Raw genomic sequence first — 18,825 nt, 5'->3', positions numbered from 1 at the left:
ATTGGAATGTATACAGTTGAAGACAAAAATCTTAGCCCTTGTGTGAATTTGAATACATTTTTCTAATATTTCCCAGGTGCTTATTAATGGATATCACTTATTTTCTGCACACAGAGATGGTTTGTGTTGTATTTTGAAGCTGTAATGTGAATGTAAACACAGCCGGGAATTAATATCAACCTCTGAATAAACTGATGACATTTAATAAAATGTATTTCTATTCTTACACTCCAGAAAAATGACAGGAAAAGATGAGTTAGGGCTGCATCATAACAGGAAAAAATGATAATCACGATTAAAAATTACGATTATTCCTTTGTGTATATATACATACTTATTAAACTTCACAGCCACAACTATAAAAAACACAACTTGTAATAAAACTGGGCGGGATTAGATACTAAGAATCCCATACTTGTTACATATGGTGGAGCTGATTAAATTTATAATCTATATATCCTGCATTTTGTCTACTGACGTGCATATAAATGTGAAGTCTTTGACTCATTGCTTAGCAATTCATAGTCAACAATACAATGCAGCTGGCTTTGGCTTTATTCAAGAGGACTTTGCTGTATCTCCCTTTTCAAAATATGAGTTCCACGTACATTGTGAGCGTAATATAAACTTAAACTTAAAAATAAAGGAGGAAAATGATCACTGTTGTAATCTCTCTAGAAAAAAATGGCCAGTCAAATACAGCCAGGGGTGTGCATATTAATGATCCCATGTGCAACATATCATCAGTCTGTGTTTTGGCTGCTAAACTACTTATGACTAGGGCCAGACAGAATCTGCAGACATTTTTTACTATTTCTGTTGAGAATTTTGTAAAAACAAATCTGCGAATTTATGCTGAATTATTTTGGGAGTATTGTAACTAAAAACTTAATATATGAAATAAAAAATAAAACCTTTTTAACTTTTATTTAATGTTCACAGTGCAAATCCTTTTAGAGCCACTTATTTGGTAAACAAAGCAAGTCTTTTGTATATCTATATCTAATATACTAAAAGACAGAAAATATTACTTTACAAACTATATTGTAAATAAATCAAATGAACACTTTCATTAGTCAATATTATTACGAAATTATTATTGGTCGAAATTGAAAAAACTGAAAAAATATCAATTTACACACATTTACACAAGTAAATATATAGAATCAATCATGGGCCAAAAATCTGCGGAAATCTGCAAATTGTTGCACGTGCAGATTCCATGTGGGCCTACTTATGACCTAGAGTACATGCAAATGTTGAGGGCATCCTAAAGAATAGTGCCATGTACAATGTAATAGTCTGTATTGTGTTCTAATAGGCCTGTTTTTCACCATCTGCGAGATTTACGTAAAAAAAATGAGGAAGCATTGACTTGAATTGTCATTGTACACCATGACTTGAATGAAGCTTATGGTATAGCCATTTCCATGTACTGAACTATTATTATTTGACTATGGCTAGGTGTAGCCAGATCTTCTTTATAGTGCACATTTAAGTGATAGTTTTATTAACTTATAATCTATTTAGTCAATGCCATGATAACAGTAAATAATATTTAAATATAAGTTATTTTGCAGGATACCAGTATTCAGGTTATTCAGTAATTCAGGTTAATTAGATAAAGTTCGGTTAGTAATGCTAATTAGTAATATGAACCCCAACAGATTTTTCAGCAATATTTTCTTTTATTTCTTGCCAAATAAAAAAAAAGTCTTTATCCAGAAAAAAAGGATTAACTTGCAATCTATCTCTTGCAAATATAATATTTGGAAAAGAATTTAAATTTATCAGGAGGACTTTAAATGGTGTCTTCAACTGTATATGGCTTGTATTTGTCATAAATGAACACTTCTGTGTCCATTTAGAAAAGTTACACTTGTCAAATAAAAAAAACATCACATTTTATTATCACTGACATTATTACTGTCAGTCCTAGTGATAAATACCAAATTCCATTATCTCTGATATGCAAACAGGTGTAATTCAGTATACAAATATTGTATTGCTTTTGGTCAAATGACATTGGGAATACATATTTACCTTACATATGCACTACCCCAGTGCAAAGGAAAATGAAATATTAAATATTCAAATTTCATAAAAAATGCACATTAAACCAGCAATGTATGCTATTTTCAATAACACAGCCAAAATTATCAAAAAAATAAATAAAATACCAACAGTTTGGTTTCTGATAAAACTAAATATCAAGTCTGAGATCAGTCTGGTATTTTTTTTTCATTTTATTTTTTTTATAAAGCTGTGACACATGTGTCCTCTGTTGTGCGACTCTGAGCTAATGGCTTGTTCTGTCAATCACTGCAGGGTCTTTCACTCTATATTTTACAGATGTTTGTCTCACCATCATCATCATTTTCTTCTTCACTGTTGACACTTGAGCTCTGTCACTGTCAGTGATCTGTGCCATCATGAGACTTCAGCTGGTCTCCTAGTAACAAACTCATTAGCATCTCTCACCTTCTCTGTCCCCATGTTTAATGGCTCTTTTGAGTGCCAGCTGGATGCAGATAATACACACAAGACCATTGCTAGAGAGTGGAAGGATGTTTGATGGCATGTTGGTCGAGGCGTAACAGGACAGGGCTGGAAGTCTAATGGAGGAGTAATGGATTACACAGCATGAGCTGGACAATCATTCTAGCAGACATTAGAGGACATGCATCCCATAGTCACAGATGGGTGGATACATCATTATTCTGAGACAGAGTCTACTGCAGTCAGTCTAAAGCCTAAATAGCACATTTAGATATGTCAGATAGGTTTACTTTTAGCTGGTAATTTAAACAAGCAAAATTTACATTTACACTTGTCATTTAGCAGACGCTTTTGTCCAAACGTCGTACAATTGAGGTGGTATTCAGTGATTTAACAAGAAGAGGTACTACATACAAGAAGTTATTCAGTTAGTTATTCAAAGTAACTTGTCTTTGCGCAGAGAACCTAGTGCTAGAGTCGTTTTCTTTGAGAGAGAGAGAGCAAGAGAGAAGGAGAAAGAGAGAGAGTGCTTCTATAGGTGGTTTCGGTATTATTTACCAGAGTTCAGGTGTTCTCTGAAGAGAAGGGTTTTTGGTTGTCGTTTTGAAGATACCAGTGTATCTACACTCCGAGTCGGAATGGAAAGATCATTCCACCAGCAAGGACTATTGAATGAAAAGGTTTTGCAAAGTGACTTGTATGCTTGTGATGCAATGCTTATTACATAGAGCTTGTTGCTCAGGCATGAGCAATTAATGTAAGACTCTAATTGGATAACTTTGCATTGCATTTGGGAATTCTTCTTGTTCTTATTTTAGTAATTACTATAATTAGTTTACAAATGAATAAATAAGTAGTTCTTTTATTACCTTTTTGATGCATTGTCATCGCCCTACTTTGAATTATTTAAAAAAAAGAGGACTTAGAATGCACTAAAATATATAAAAAAATATATAGGAGTGATTTTTAAACAGTATAAAACTTGGGCATTTGAATTAATCACTGACTGGATAAAAAAAAAATAAAGTGCTATATTAAAGATCTGTATTTTTTTTCTCTTTCTGTCTAAGATATCCACCCTTTTTTGATGATAATCCCTTTGGCATCTACCAGAAGATTCTGGCCGGAAAGCTGGAGTTTCCGCGGCATCTGGATTTCTATGTAAAGTGAGTTTGATAAGGAAAACACAACCAAATGGCACATGTCATATTTATAGCATACATTAAAATGTCCAGTGAAATTATATCAGCATCAACATAAAATATTGTTTGATTTTAAACTTATGGGGTGAATAGTGAAAAGTATTATTGCTAACTAAAACTAGTAAAGCTTTTTTTGTTATTTAAAAGCTGAAATCATCATTTAACTTTTTTTTTTTCTTCAATTTAATGAAACTTAAATTGAAAGTATGCCTTCAATAAAAAAATACAAAGGGGAATTACTTAAATTAAAGCTGAATCTAAATATTTTAGGGCAAAAATGCTGAAGGGCTGAAAGATAATGAAGATGATGAAATTTGGCTAATGACTAATTGTCAAAAAAATAGTTGTTAATTGACTGTTTTGGAGCCCATCCAGAAATCTAATATAGGTTAAATATGAATATTGTCACAATCACCAGCAATCTAGCAGTTGCAAAATGCTGGAGAACTTTAAATCTGTAGCGGAACTGGACTTCCAATCCATCATGCACCTCACACACACACCAGTTCCAGTTATCTCCCTGATTGCGCACACACACCGCTGGAAACTAATTATAGACTGATTACATGGACTATATCTTCACCTCTCTCTCTCTCTCTCACACACACACACACACACACACACACGCATGGCTGAGTCTTCTGTAACAATTACACAGGTGACAACGAAGTATCACCTGTACAAAGGATCCACAAGCTTTATTTAGAAACGTCAGACAGGCAGTGGTCAATCACAGGAGCAAACAGGTACGTACGGGGAAATCCAGAAGCATAGGCGAGCTTACAGGCAATAAGATGGATACAGGCTGCAAACAACAAGGAAGACGGAAAGAGTAGATACAGGATATTGTTCGTAATGTTAAAGGGATTAAACAACAAGACTCAGCAAAGCTATATAAATAGTCCATGTAATCAGTCTTAAATTAGCTACCAGCTAGTTTGTGTAATCATCTGAGTTCCAGAAACAGGTGTATGTGAGGTGCTTGACAGGATTTGTAGTTCAAAATGTGATAAAATTGTACTCCGGGTGCATGTTTGCCAGTAATCTGCAAGACTGTATCGCTGGTGTTCGTGACAAATATATTCTGTATATATTTAAACATATATGTGCATATTTGTATTTCTAATTATAGAAAATCAATATTTTAACTGCCATTTTTTGCAATACTTTGAAAAATTGTTGAATTTATGTACATATGTAATTCATTGCATTCTGTAAATGTTAGAAACTATCACATCAAACTGGACTAAGACAAAATGGCATACAGTACATGTAACACACACAACATGGGTTAAAAAAAACATGCTATGAAGATTTATTTTGGAAATGCTCAATGAGTTGGCATTGCTGATTTTTGAAGTTTTTAAACTAAATATGTTGTTCAAATGCAATTTTCACACTTTTTGCAGAAATTTACATTTGGAATGCACCTGTATTTTGGTTTGTGTCTGCCCATTGTGGCTATTAAAGGAACTGCAGCAATAGTGGTCGTCTGCAACATCTGCACTTAGATTGAATAACCAGAATTAGAAGGTTATAATTGCAACAGGCCTAGAAAAAAGGCAAAGGCATATATGACTAAACATTTTAACGAAAGTACTATTAAAATAAGCCAAAACAGCATTTAAATTAATAGTAGTAAAAACAAAAATCCTTTTAACATTAAGATATATAAAGTAGAATTAAAATGCATGTATTTGAACATCAGCTATTTGAGCATCTGTCCAAGTCTAAATCCACTAATATGGTACTGTTCACCTTATTAGACCAAACAATGTAAAAATACACAAACTGTCCATCCAGGGCTCTTAACATGAAAAAGATTGAAGATCCCCGCCTTGTTTTAGACAGTTTAAAGTTCAAAGAGAGATCCTCATGCATTTACCTGTGCACACACTTACACACTAACCTGTCCTTTAATGAACCTGTTTACACACGTCAGCTAACCATACTAATGGCTGTAGGAGTGCAGGCGTCATCCAGATTACAGGCAAACGTGTGTCTTTTTTACTCTGCACTATTATTTCAGCTACTTTTGAACTACAAGTGCTCAGGATTTAGTAAATGACCAACTGTCCCGTCGTAGTCTTCAAAAACAATCCTTCTAATTGTAAGAGTGGACTAAGAAGTAATTGCAGCTGTACAAACACACACAAAATGACATCACTTCTGCTTTTTCCTAATATGGCTTTTGTCCACTAGAGGTTTTTTTAAAACGCTCTGCTAAACCAGCTTGAGGAAGCTCTCGGAAACAGAGACAGACATTCACCTCGGGCAAAGCAAATCCGGGTTTCCTTTCCACTGGCATGTTTACTCTAGTTACAATTTTGAAAGTATCCGAAACGAAGACTCATGTCAGTAGAGGTTTAACAAGCTTGATAAGATAATGGTATCCTGAAGTCAAACACACATGAATGAATAACATCTGCAACAAAGGCTAAGGTCATCCGTTGAAAGCTTGCTTCAGGCTTCTCTCACGATAGGAACATCAACACCACAGCAGTCAACAGCATCATGCGCTTGTGTTCACAGCTTGAAGTGGGGTCGGGTTAAAAGTTACAGATTATTTTTAAAACGAATATAAACAGTAAAGCAGGTAGATTTTATATTTGGAAAATTTATGTTTTGAACATACTCTTACAAGAAATGTTGACGTTAGCATTATGTTATACAAGCTCAAATGCTTTTTTTTATGCATCATTTCAACATAATTATCAGTCAAAACATCAATTATCTAATTATAATGAATTAATCAAATATAATAACACAATTTAAAAATAATTTGAGAATTGAGAAAATGTGTGTGTGTGTGTATATATATATATATATATATATATATATATATATATATATATATACATACGTATACACTACCTGACAAAAGTCTTGACGTCGATCCCAGTTGTTAGAGCAACAAATAATAACTTGACTTCTAGTTGATCATTTGGAAAAGTGGCAGAATGTAGATTTTTCAGATGAATCATCTGTTGAACCGCGTCCCTATCACAAATACTGCTGAAGACCTATTGAAGAAGACTGCATGGACCCAAGATTAGACTGCATGGACCGAAGGTTCTCATAGAAATCAGTCAAGTTTGGTGAAGAAAAAAATCATGGTTTGGGGTTACATTCAGTATGGGGCCGTGCGAGCGATCTGCAGAGTGGATGGCAACATCAACAGCCTGAGGTATCGGGACATTGTGCTGCGAATTACATTACAAACAACAGGAGAGGGCAAATCCTTCAGCAGGATAGCGTTCCTCATACTTCAGCCTCCACATCAAGTTCCTGAAAGCATGGAGTAAAGGTTGAATAAAGGTCAAGGAGCTTCAAGATTGGCCAGCCCAGTCACCAGATAAAACATTATTGAGCATGTCTGGGGTAAAATGGAGGAGGCATTGAATATTAATCCAAAGAATTATGATGAACTCTAGGAGTCCTGCAAGAACGCCTTCTTTGCCATTTCAGATGACTTTATTAAAAAGGTTTTTGAGTCATTGCAGAGATGTATGGATGCAGTTCTCCAAGCTCATGGGAGTCATAAACCATATTAATTATTTTTCCACCTCACCATGACATATTCTATACTGTACACTATTTCTGATAAGTGACAATACTTTTGTCAAAGCAAATCAGACCTTACTGTCCTAATTAAATAATTAAAAATCAAGGTCTGATCATATTTTATTTAGGTAAAGTAAGCGTAATCTAGAGGCCTTTGCTTTTCATATAAGCCACTTCTGATACCAAATGATCAACTAGAATTCAAGTTATTATTTGCTGTTCCTAAAACTTGAATAGGCGATAAGACATTTGTCAAGTAGTGTAAGTTTTATTTATGTTGTCCCTATTGTTTTGTTTTATCCCTTTCATCACACAAGGAATGCGTTATCCTGTACATTAAAAGCATTCATCTGGTGTGTCATATAGAGAGGTCCCTGGGCATGTCAACTTCATCTTTTTTTTCTTGGCAAAGGCGTCCAGAGTCCTCACATCAAACTCTGTCTATGGCTTTAACAGACAGCCTAGGAATTTTGAGAAATTTACATGCTGTTCACACATTTGCAATAAAAATGTTTAATTTTGGATTGGAATTGCAGTGTTGCAATAAATGTGGAGCAGACTGCATGCTTTTTATATTTTGAATGCATCACTCTGTCAGTACCTAGATGGGAGAAGAGATTGCTGTTGGAAGGGATGTTAGTGAGGCCAACAGGTGATGCTCACCTCGTAGTCTGTTTGAGTCCTAATCAACCAGTATAGTGACAGACATTGTTGATTTGTTATTTTAACAAAACACACCATAGAGTTTTCCATTATATAACAATTGTAGAACCGTTTCACATACTTTTAAAGGAATAGTTCAGCCAAAAATGAAAATTACCCCATAATTTACTCACCTTCAAACCATTCTCAGAGTATAACTTTTTTTTTTATAGCTCTTCCATGCTGTATAATGGGGTTGAGTAGTGGCTTTTTTTGAAGCTTACAAAAAGCACATAAAGGCACATATATATATATATATATATATATATATATATATATATATATATATATATATATATATACATTTTTTTTTTTCTCCAAACACTCCAAAACACCTGCACTGCAATTGCGCTGCAAACCCCTAAATGCAACAATAGTGAGTGGGAGAGAAATTGTTTAATATAAGTCAAACCCCTTCTCCAGCCAAAAAAAAAAACTCCAATCACTGCAGCATCCAAATGCACATTATACACGATTGTCATATATGATTTGTAACACGTATGCTATTTCTTTAAAAAAAATAGCATTTAATTTATAAATGTTTAATTTGTTTTGTTAATGCTTTACAATAAGGGTCGCTAATTGGATGAAATAAAATTTGAAACAATAAAATATATATATATTTTTTTTACTGTCAAAATGTATAAGAAAATATATCTAGCATTATTGTAATGGTTCTGAGCTAAAATGACAATAACACTGAACCATTGTTTGTTTATGTCATGTTAAAAAGCAAAAGTAAAATAAGACAAATGCTGTTACCATTATATTGCTCTTTAAGTAAAAAAAAAAAATATTTATTCATTTATTATTATTATCATTATTATTGTTGTTGTTGTTGTTGTTGTTGTTATTATTGTTATACAGATTTTATAGAATACCAGTCATAAAAAGACCAGCTTCTCGGAATTAGCTGTAATAAAAAAAAGTGCATCCCTGTTTTGAATGCTTGATTTTTTTGTGTGTGTGTGTGTGTGTGTGTGTGTAGTGAATTAAAGTCGTTGTTATTTTTTTATGTTCTTTCTTTCGTTGTCTAGGGACCTAATAAAGAAGTTTCTCGTGATTGACCGGGCAAGAAGGCTTGGAAACATGAAGGTACGCAAGGTGTTGGTGACCGATATTTTATGTTGTGCTTAAATTGTTCAGCAAAGAATTTCAGCAGAAATCCGCAATTGGCATATTTCTTTTTCAAACACTGTATCGTCTCACATTCAAAGCCACGTCGTTGAATTATTTCTAGATGTTTCTAGGTCAATTTTGCATAATATAAATTGAATAATCTTTTAATAAAGCTGAACATCGGTGCACATAACAAATAATAAGACTTTCATTGAGTCCTGTGAGAATTTTTTTTTTCCCAAAGCGGGCCACATATGTTTCCAGTAATGATAAGGAGCCTGTCTAGAGGGAATGAGATGAGGCTCTGGAGAAAATCCCTGGATGCTCAGAAAGTGATTCTGACACCAGGCTTCTCTCCCACAATACCTCCCTTTCCAACCCCCATCAGATTCAGATGGAGATGGATTTTTGGGAAACAACTGCTGATACAGTCCTTGTGCTAATGTTCTTCTTCTCCAGCTTTAGTCATTCAAACAGTTGCCGTTTAATGGCAGTTACATTTCTAAATTGTCCTTTAGAGGAAATAATTCAATAACTGGCACCAAATGAGGTGGCAGGCGTGCACCAGTGCTGCATGCATAATGTGATGCATATTGTGAAGGTGATGTCATGGGAAGTTTGTGAATGATTGCGCCCGAGTGTTATTTTCTCATTAGCTACAGTTTATGCTGTTATTATGATTTTCCACACGTGAAGAACTCTGCTGAAATATATACATCTCACTGTTTGCTTAAAATGTGAAGTTTGGCTAAAATCCTTATAATTATGGGATGATCAAAGCACACTGTTTATGAAAGAAAAACTGCAATATCATTTTCCAATAGGTCCCAGCGATATAGCTGATGTTTATTAGAAGATGAAGAACCACTGTCATGTCTTGTCATATTAATTTGACCGTTAAAGGGCCACGAAGCCCCTGTGTTTCAGCAGGGTGTTTTCACACCTCTAGTTTGGAAAAAGTCAGAAAAAGTGGGCGTGTCCAGCTCTGTTTAGGAGGGGAGGGGGGGGGGTGTTGGAGGAGGGAAAGGGGGAAGGTACATAAAAATTTGCATAAAAATGGGAGTTTCGATTTAGGCACACGCTGATTTTCACAGAGGCAAAACAAACACACAGACGCAGGGCAGAAAGACAGTGACTGTTTACATGGATATCAGTAATTAAATTATTTGACAAATTATTAAATGGTGGACTTTAACTGCAGTTTGGCACTTTCATTCAGGAATTTCATTCATGCCCCTCGTGACAAACGAGATATTTGATTCAAGGAATTGCTGGAAGCGTGTATTTTTAATGCAATGTTTGATACCGCACGGCGAATGAGAGAAAAAAAGTCAGAAAGCCGTGTGTGTTATTCCTGTCACAAAATACGTCGAAAAGCCGCAATAGTTTGATTGCGGTGTTTACATGTTTAAACTTGGAGAGCAGCATTTACAGCGGATCTTTCAGTCTATAATATTGTAGTGATGAACGTACTGTAAACTTTAGTAACTCAGAAATCATTTGACTAAACTATGTCTTTGAACACTGAAAGAGTACTGCTGATGATACGAACTAACTTTGCCATTTGAATAAACAAACAAAGACACTGATCGCTTACTTACCAAATCTGTAGAGACAGGACAATCAACACCAACTGGCGCCGCGTCTTTATTAACAGAAGATGAGCAACAAATCCGGATTTCACCATTTCCAGATGATAAAAGCTCTAGGGTAAAGCATTTTCCTTAGACACGTATTTCTGTTTCACATCGCATGCACTGTAATCCACACGTGAGTCCAGCTGCGCTCTCATAGCGGGAAATTGAAAACAAAACCTTCGATGCAGCAAATTATAAAAGCAACACTGATGATCCGTATCTCCAAACAATTCTTCTTCTCCCACTTGTTTTGGCAACATAACGTGGCGTCTCTCTGCCGTCTGAACACTGAACAGGTACAAACAGTCTTGGTGTTTCTTGACTCTTTTAAGATACTTTATTGAACTGATTTGAATGTAAAAAGATTTTTTGTTTGTTTCTCTGGTTTTTTTTGGTTTTGTTTGTTTTTTCAGTAATGTTGTGCTGATTTATTTTAAAAGTGCCATATTCTGGATTGGTTCAATAAGTTAAATTGTTCTCTGATATCCACATAGTAGGTATATGGCTTAGGTAATTTTGAAAAAAAAAATTCTCCAGAAATGGTATTATATGCTCATTTATAACTCCATAAAATACCCCACTAATCAGAAGGTCCATATTGACCATATTTGGATCGATTGTGATTATTAAAGATCGCTCTGACGTGCAGCTCTCACAGACAGACACACACAGCATGATGTACACTGAACATGGGAAATATTTGTCAAAAAAAGTGATAAAACTGGTAAACTAATAAACAATCTGCAGCTCCAGCTCGGATGAACGACCTAAAGTACATGCAAATTATGAGGTTGTGCCCCCATGAGTCACGCAACAATCTGCTTTGTCTTCTGAATGGCCTTTTGTCCACCAGGGCTTTACACTCATGGAATTTACATGAGACTGAGGAAACAATGGTGTCTGAGACTCACAGTATGCCCATTTCCATATATTGATCCCTTATTATTCTTATATGCCTAGGTATGGCCAGATTATCTTTGGCACCTTAAAAAAAGTTTAATCTGAATGTGTGTGGTTATTGGTAGTTGTTGATGGGCTAGTTAGCATCGCTAAGTGATTCTTACTGAATTATAGAAAAAATTGATTTAAGTGCTATATGAACAGTAGTGCCAGTATTGGTTCTTTTGTTGTTTTTTGGGGTGGTTAAAGTGCTACATATGTTCAAAGATACTGCATAGATGCTTTAGCACCTAAAATGGTTCCCTTATGATTGAGCCAGCAAACCACTTTTAGTGCTATTTTAGGTTTTTGTGCTCTAGTATTTTTTTATTTTCTAGAAATAACCTAAAATGTCTTATTACTTTTTGTAAACAATTTGTAATTTAGTCTGGGAATGCCTTTATGATAGTTTTGATTTGTAACAACACTTTATTTTAACTTGCTCCTTTAGACATTTTGTTAACTATATGTAATGGAGGCCAGCTAGCTAAGTGCTATGCAGGTAAACCTCACTCCTCTGGCCTCTAAAGGTACTCTAGCGACAGACATTAGAGGCCATAGTCTTTAGCCTCCTTGTTAGAGTAACCGATTCCCATACAAAAATCCCCTGTCGATCCCAGCTCAGACCGGGATGGGTGCAGTAGAATTGGTGCGTTACACGTGGGGGCTCGTCCGGAATAAGAGTGCGGTTTAGTGGGGTGAGTATATTTAAATTTGCTTTTTGTTGTCAATGCAGATTTAAATTAGGAGACGAAACTTGAGAGACATTTTGGAGGAGAAATGTCATTTGGGTGGACTTTGCAGACTGGATGCTTCTGTTGTTAATTTAGCACTTGTTTCTTTTCTTCTCTTTTATCCTCTGACTGCAGACAATGAGAGTTTAAGAGCCAGCAGGCCAATCACAGCTGTGTTTGCACTGTTTCCACAGCAAGGCCAGGTCCTGCTGGCAGAGCTCATTCACAAGTGCACATATCTGTTTTTCTACTTCAGTCAGTGTGTCTCTTTTAGTCCCACAGTGTGTGTCTCTCTTATAGTCCCACTGTGCAATACGTGGCCCAAATTCGGAGGTTTATAGAAGAAGACTGCAGTTAGCATTGTTTGACCCACTTTCTGTTCCTTTCGATGAAACTGACAGTACAGAAAAATACAGTAGAGTTCCAGAGTCAAAAAAGTGCATAATGCTAAACGCTTTGATTAGATCTATTCATTGAAGGACACTGTAATGTGGTTTTAACTGTTGTGGTTTGTTTCAGAATGTATGACATTAATCTGCTTTTATGTTCATTCGGTCATAGTAATCCATCTCATTACTGTGTATTATTTTTTGTCTTCCAGAATGGAGCCGATGATGTAAAAAAGCACAGATGGTTTAAGTCAGTAGACTGGGAGTCTGTGCCCTGTAGAAAACTCAAGGTGAGCACAGCAACTCTCTCATATAGACATTTACAAATTATTATTTGCCTCATAGGGTTGATGCTTTCTTTTTAAGTTCTTTTTACTGATTATGCTTTCTTACTCTATCCAATACATCTCTAAAGGTTTACTGATGTCTTTAGTAGCTGTAAAGTTGGAAATTATCCACTACAGATCAAAAAACAGTTATATCAGTTATGTGAATTGTGATATATTTATTTATTTAAAAAAAATAAAATTCATTAAAAGCACAGTATATATAATTATCTATACTTTTTATTTGATTCATGTGAAAGACCAACTAAAATATCATTCAGTGTAACCATAATTACAAATCATATTGTTGGGCATATTTTGAGTGGATATAAATGTAAGCATATGAAAATAATTATTTGATGACATAATAAAAGACCCAAAGTGAGTGTCACAGTACAGCCAACAAACATTCATCGTAATTAATATTAAAATAATCAATTGTAGTTTTAAATTCAAACCATCAGGTTTGACCTATTTTACGTAAATAAATGTGTGTTATTGTTTGTAATTTAATTTATTTAGCATGATCACCTATCATCATAAATATATCTATTAAGCTGAAAGACAATGGAATATTTCACCCATATTTCATTTTCATAAACTATAATTGCATTTAATATGGTATTGTTGTATATTAAATTATTTTTATTACATTTTTATAATATATATTTATATATTAAATGCAGTAACCAAAATGGTATTTTGTAAATTGTATTATATTATTTTAAAATAGGCATTTATTAATCAATTTAAATATTACTGTTTAAAGTGACTGTTTAAAATATTCTGAAATGTTATTTATTCATAAGATGGCTAAACAGTCTTTATTCCATTCCTCAGTGACACATAATATTTTAGAAATCATTCTATTTAGTAGTGACCATGAAAGTTTTCTTATTATGATTAGTGATGTAAATCATTTGCTGCTTGATATATTTGTGCAAACTGAAATATTATGTCTGATGAAAAGATATTAAAGTGTTTATTTAAATATAAATATTTTGTAACATTATACATTTCAGTTCTGATTAGTTTAATGCTTCATAACATTATGGGCTCTATTTTAACGATGTAGGCGCAAAGTCTAAAGCGCATGGTGCAAAAGTATTAAGGGAATCCACTTTTGCTATTTTAAGGACGGAAAAATACAGTGTGTGCTGCAGCGCATGGTCTAACAGGGTTGTGGTTATTCTCTTAATGATGAAGTTAGGAGTGTGTTTTGAGAATAAAACAGTTTCATCTCCCATTTCCTTTAAGAGTCAATTGCGTCGCGCCATGGTGCATTTGCTATTTACATGGTGGACTTTGTAAGTGAAAAAACTGAATGTTTTACTAGCAAGAAAAGAGTTAAACAAACCATCTGCAGCTTGAGGATAAAGAACGAGCCTGCTCCATTCAGCCTCTTTACTTTTTCTTTCTCTTTTTCGTGAATAAGGAATTGGTGTTGTACACACTCCACTGAAGACAGCCAATAGCCTACCTATTTAATTTAATTTGTTAATCGCAAAGATTTGTTTCAAAACTATTTTTATATTCAGTTCTAATTTCCAGCCAACAAGTAAATGACAATAATAACGAAGTGTGGTCAAAAAACTGAGTTACAGTATATCCAAACACACATCCTTTTGCCCTATATGGTCCAAAACATGATGGGGATAGATATAAGCTTGTTTTCAATAAATCAAATATAAATATGGATATGATAAATACTACTACTACTACTAATAATAATAATAATAATGATGATGATAATAGTAATAATAATAATAGCATTATACAAAAGCAAGTTGTCATGAATAAACTGAAAAAAGCACACCCATGAGTCCAAATGGATTTGCTATTCAAACATTGTGGTGCAAAACAGTAAAATTAGGGTTACGCTAGTCTGAAAATAGCAACACATCGCAGCAAACACGTCTTGCGCCTTATTGTCCCGGGTGTATGGTAGGACCCTATAAACCTCTTCTAATCTGCACTAACCTCAAACCACTGAACTGTAGTGTATATTTGACTGCATATGTACATTTCTTGAACAATTTTCTCCTGGTTGTTTAACAGCCACCCATAGTTCCAAAGGTGTCTCACGAGGGAGACACGTCCAACTTTGACTCCTATCCAGACGATGAGTGGAAGAAGGACACACCGGTACCAGCGAAAGATCTGGAAATTTTTAAAAACTTCTAAAAGGAAAGTCATTTTTAATGCCTAAACAAGACAGGACTGTTAAAAGACAAAGGCTCAGAGCTGACATTTTAAGCATTCAGGGGACATTTAATGGTTCTAGTTGCATTATTATATGCATGTTCTTCCTGTCGGTCCCTGAGTCCTGCACACTTGAGAAACAAACAGACTTCTTGTGGTCACTATTACTGTCATCATAATTATCATCATTAAAAAACGAGGAGGAAACTGTCTATCACTTCAGCATTATTCAGCACAGCCTGGGTCTCTTTATATTATGCAAATCTAAAGTTTTTAAACATCATCTTATATTAGCAATATCAAAGGTTCTTTTTTTGCTGGATCAAGATGATGTCTTCACTTAGACCTGAACATATATGGTCTTTTTGTTGTTGTTGTTATCTTGATAACTTTATATTTGGAAAAGCTTGCTGTATCAGAGCTTTAAGCTTGGGAAATGTTATTTTCTGATCATCTGAACTCTCAGTGTTGATGTTTTCATCCCACATATGTAACACTTGCGCCTGTTTCACACTGCACACTTGATTAGACGCAACTATGTGCTTTTTACACTGGCGGCACTACTGTTACTATTATTAGTGTTTTCTTTAATAACAGCGATGCATTTTTAACAGTTAACAAAGTAAAAATATTTCAGATTGTGGTGGAACATATCAAAATATCTACAACTGATGCAAAACAACAAATAAACTGAAAGTCTGTAAATCATCTGGATTTAATCATGAACAAAAAGTGTGACTAACTTTTTAACTTTCACAATAGGTGAATAGTTCATTCTAGGGCTGCACAATATATTGTTTTCTGATCAATAATGTCACGTGTGAATCTGTTACATATAGTTACATCGCATGTCCATTTACTGTAGGTTTATAATTAACCAGAAAGCACAGTTCAGAACACATGTGATTTGTGAAGTTTTACACTAATAGAATGAAAGACTTTTTGGGCACAAGAAATCACACCGTTTGTAACTTTAGAAAAGATTAAGAACAACTATTTATATAAGGAAGACTTCACAGTGCTATTTTTGATCATACAATTTAGATGAATACTTTTTGACTCAAAAGATCGTGAAGCTTAAACTTTTAAAACTGCATGAAGCAAAAAAGGTGTATTTAATTTGTATTGTTGTTGTTTTGTATTGGTCTGCGCTTGTTATTTGTTTATTATATGTTTTATGCAGACGCACTCCAATATGAAATCATCCCAGTCAGTATAAAATTAGTAAATATTTCCAAATAGACTTATTTACAGTATGTCATCTTGTGAAATTATATATAATTATACATATCGCAATATGTATCACAGAAAATGTATTTTGTTTGTTTGTTATTTTGTCCCCAATATCATGCAGCCCTAGTTCACTCCAGTTTTGTGTAATCTGAGCCCATTTCTGTCACATTAGTTAATAGAAAACATACTGGACATGATTAGGACACAAAAGGTTCACAAATTTGTCAGATGTTTATTTATTTATTTATTCATTCATTTTTGGTCATAATTGAGAAGTCTTAACAATTGGATTATGACATTCGAATGATTTCAGGATTTTATAAAAGCAAATATTGGATTATAATTGAATCTAATCTAACAGATAACAGATACAGGTCTTTTTATGTTGCACTTTAAAGGATTTCATTGATATGGGCACTGTAATAAATGTGTGCAGTGTGAAACAGGCCAGTACACACAGAATGTTGTTTTGTGTGTTGTGCTTTGCTGCTTTTTTATTGATTTTCTATGTAAACATGGTGTCTTTGACAGCTCTGCTGTGCCTCGTTACTTTCATTTTTTTTTTCTTCAACACCTCATTTTTTAAGACACCATCGAGTTTAAATAAGTAACATTTTTAAAAAGGTGTTTCATGACCCTGCCTTATTTTCATTCATCCACCCTAATTCAATAATATCATTGTGGCGTTTTGCATTTAGACCACAAAACCATGTCCTGTGTGAAAAGTCCCAAGATTCCAAAGAGCTTTTCAACACATTCCTGCCAGGATGTCAGAGTAAGAATACCAGGGAAAGTAGAGGTACAGTAGCACTTACCTAATCAAACTTGACCTCACAATCCTGTAGGTAACTCATAAATCAGCATTTATGCTTGTATTATCAGATACTCATTGTTGGTCGTGCTTTACAATGTGCTCTGTGTGTTTACTAATTGGTTAAGTGCATAAGACTTACAGAAAAAATGCTAGCCAGGTGTTTTCTAAAGTTGCCTTTCGTTGATTTGGAGGTGAATTTAGCAAACACAGTTTACATTGCTTTGTACTGCTACTTCTTAATAAATGTTTGGCCGATCGAAAGCCTTGCGTAATGGGAAGAGAACTGACTATGGTGTGAAATGCTTTAGAAATGTACTGTAGCTACTGTGTGTATGTTCGAAACAATTCCTGTTTCTTTCTGAACTGTTTTTGTGTTGTCTTCTGAAGCAGTGATCTATCATCGTATTGTCTACTGAAAGTCATTTCTTGAAATGGCTATTCTTTTCAAAATTGCGGATGCAAATTTATACTAATGAAAGCGATTTGCAGATTTCATATGGACAGCTGTTACCATCGTGTGGGTTTAGTTTTTTTTTTAATGTTACTGTTTTTATGTTTTTGAACCCTGTGTGAAAAAAAAAAATGTTGTGCTGTATTCTTATTTTACTGTGTTCTTTTTTACAATTGTTTGAAAGAAAAGATTGTATTTTATATTGTTTACAACAGCAAAAAAAAAAATAATTAAATGAAGTTCTATGAACTTAAACAATTTACACAAACCCCAGCATAGGATTTTATAATTTTTATTTTTCTTATTCGGTAGTTTCCTTTTATTGCCTTCTGAACATTGATGGTGCATTTGAGATGGTACAAAGTGCAATGTTACCTGCAACTAAGCTGTCACGAAAACTTGAGGAAAGTCTACAATATTCTATATCCATGAAAATTAAACAAACTTTTCATGTGGACTAAGAGATGCAGTTTATTTATTGTTACAACTTTTTCAAACTCTTACCAAGCTTTTTATTCTTTTGAGATGGGTTTTTCAGCACCTTTGATTTTATTGAAATATTAAGTGTGAACGCTGCCAACCAAGCCCCTTTGTGACAAACAAGCTGAAAGCCCTCTCAACAGATTATATCATCAATTCAGCTGAAGTATGAATACATGTACCAGGCGGACAACTAAACAAACCAAAATAGAGACATTATTTATGTCACAAGACATCCTAAAGCCACTTACATGTACATGTAGCAAGTGGTTTATTAAGGTAAACATCTTAGTTTGTTTTTTTAATAGCAGAATTGATACATTAAAATAAAGTGTGACCTAATTTTGTAAATACATGTAGAATATGTGGGAGAATCAAAGATTTGCCATGCGTTAACATAGAGGTGTATAACTGCCTAATGCACAACGGAGACTCCTGCAACTGTCCCTCATAGCAGTTGTTATTGTTACTGCTAATGTTTGTGAGAAGCATATTTATTTCAAACTGTGATCAAAACTGACTGGAACCCAAATC

The 18,825-nt window shown here is 34.2% G+C and overlaps 1 protein-coding gene across 1 annotated transcript in view; it reads left to right on the top strand.

Moving 5' to 3' along the window:
* prkx (protein kinase X-linked) overlaps positions 1-18,272 on the top strand; it is a 69,891-nt gene extending 51,619 nt beyond the window's left edge. Inside the window, exons 5-8 of the mRNA XM_056458290.1 lie at positions 3,570-3,665; positions 9,005-9,062; positions 12,998-13,075; positions 15,170-18,272. Of these exons, the coding sequence (XP_056314265.1) occupies positions 3,570-3,665; positions 9,005-9,062; positions 12,998-13,075; positions 15,170-15,295 (358 nt within the window). The 3' untranslated portion in view covers positions 15,296-18,272. The remainder of the gene's footprint in view (positions 1-3,569; positions 3,666-9,004; positions 9,063-12,997; positions 13,076-15,169) is intronic.
* Positions 18,273-18,825: the final 553 nt, after the last annotated feature.

The sequence above is a fragment of the Danio aesculapii genome, chromosome 1, assembly GCF_903798145.1.
Source record: "Danio aesculapii chromosome 1, fDanAes4.1, whole genome shotgun sequence".
NCBI lineage: Eukaryota > Metazoa > Chordata > Actinopteri > Cypriniformes > Danionidae > Danio > Danio aesculapii.
The sequence above is the reverse complement of the archived record's forward strand: the minus strand, read 5'-3'. Positions and strand labels throughout refer to the sequence as shown.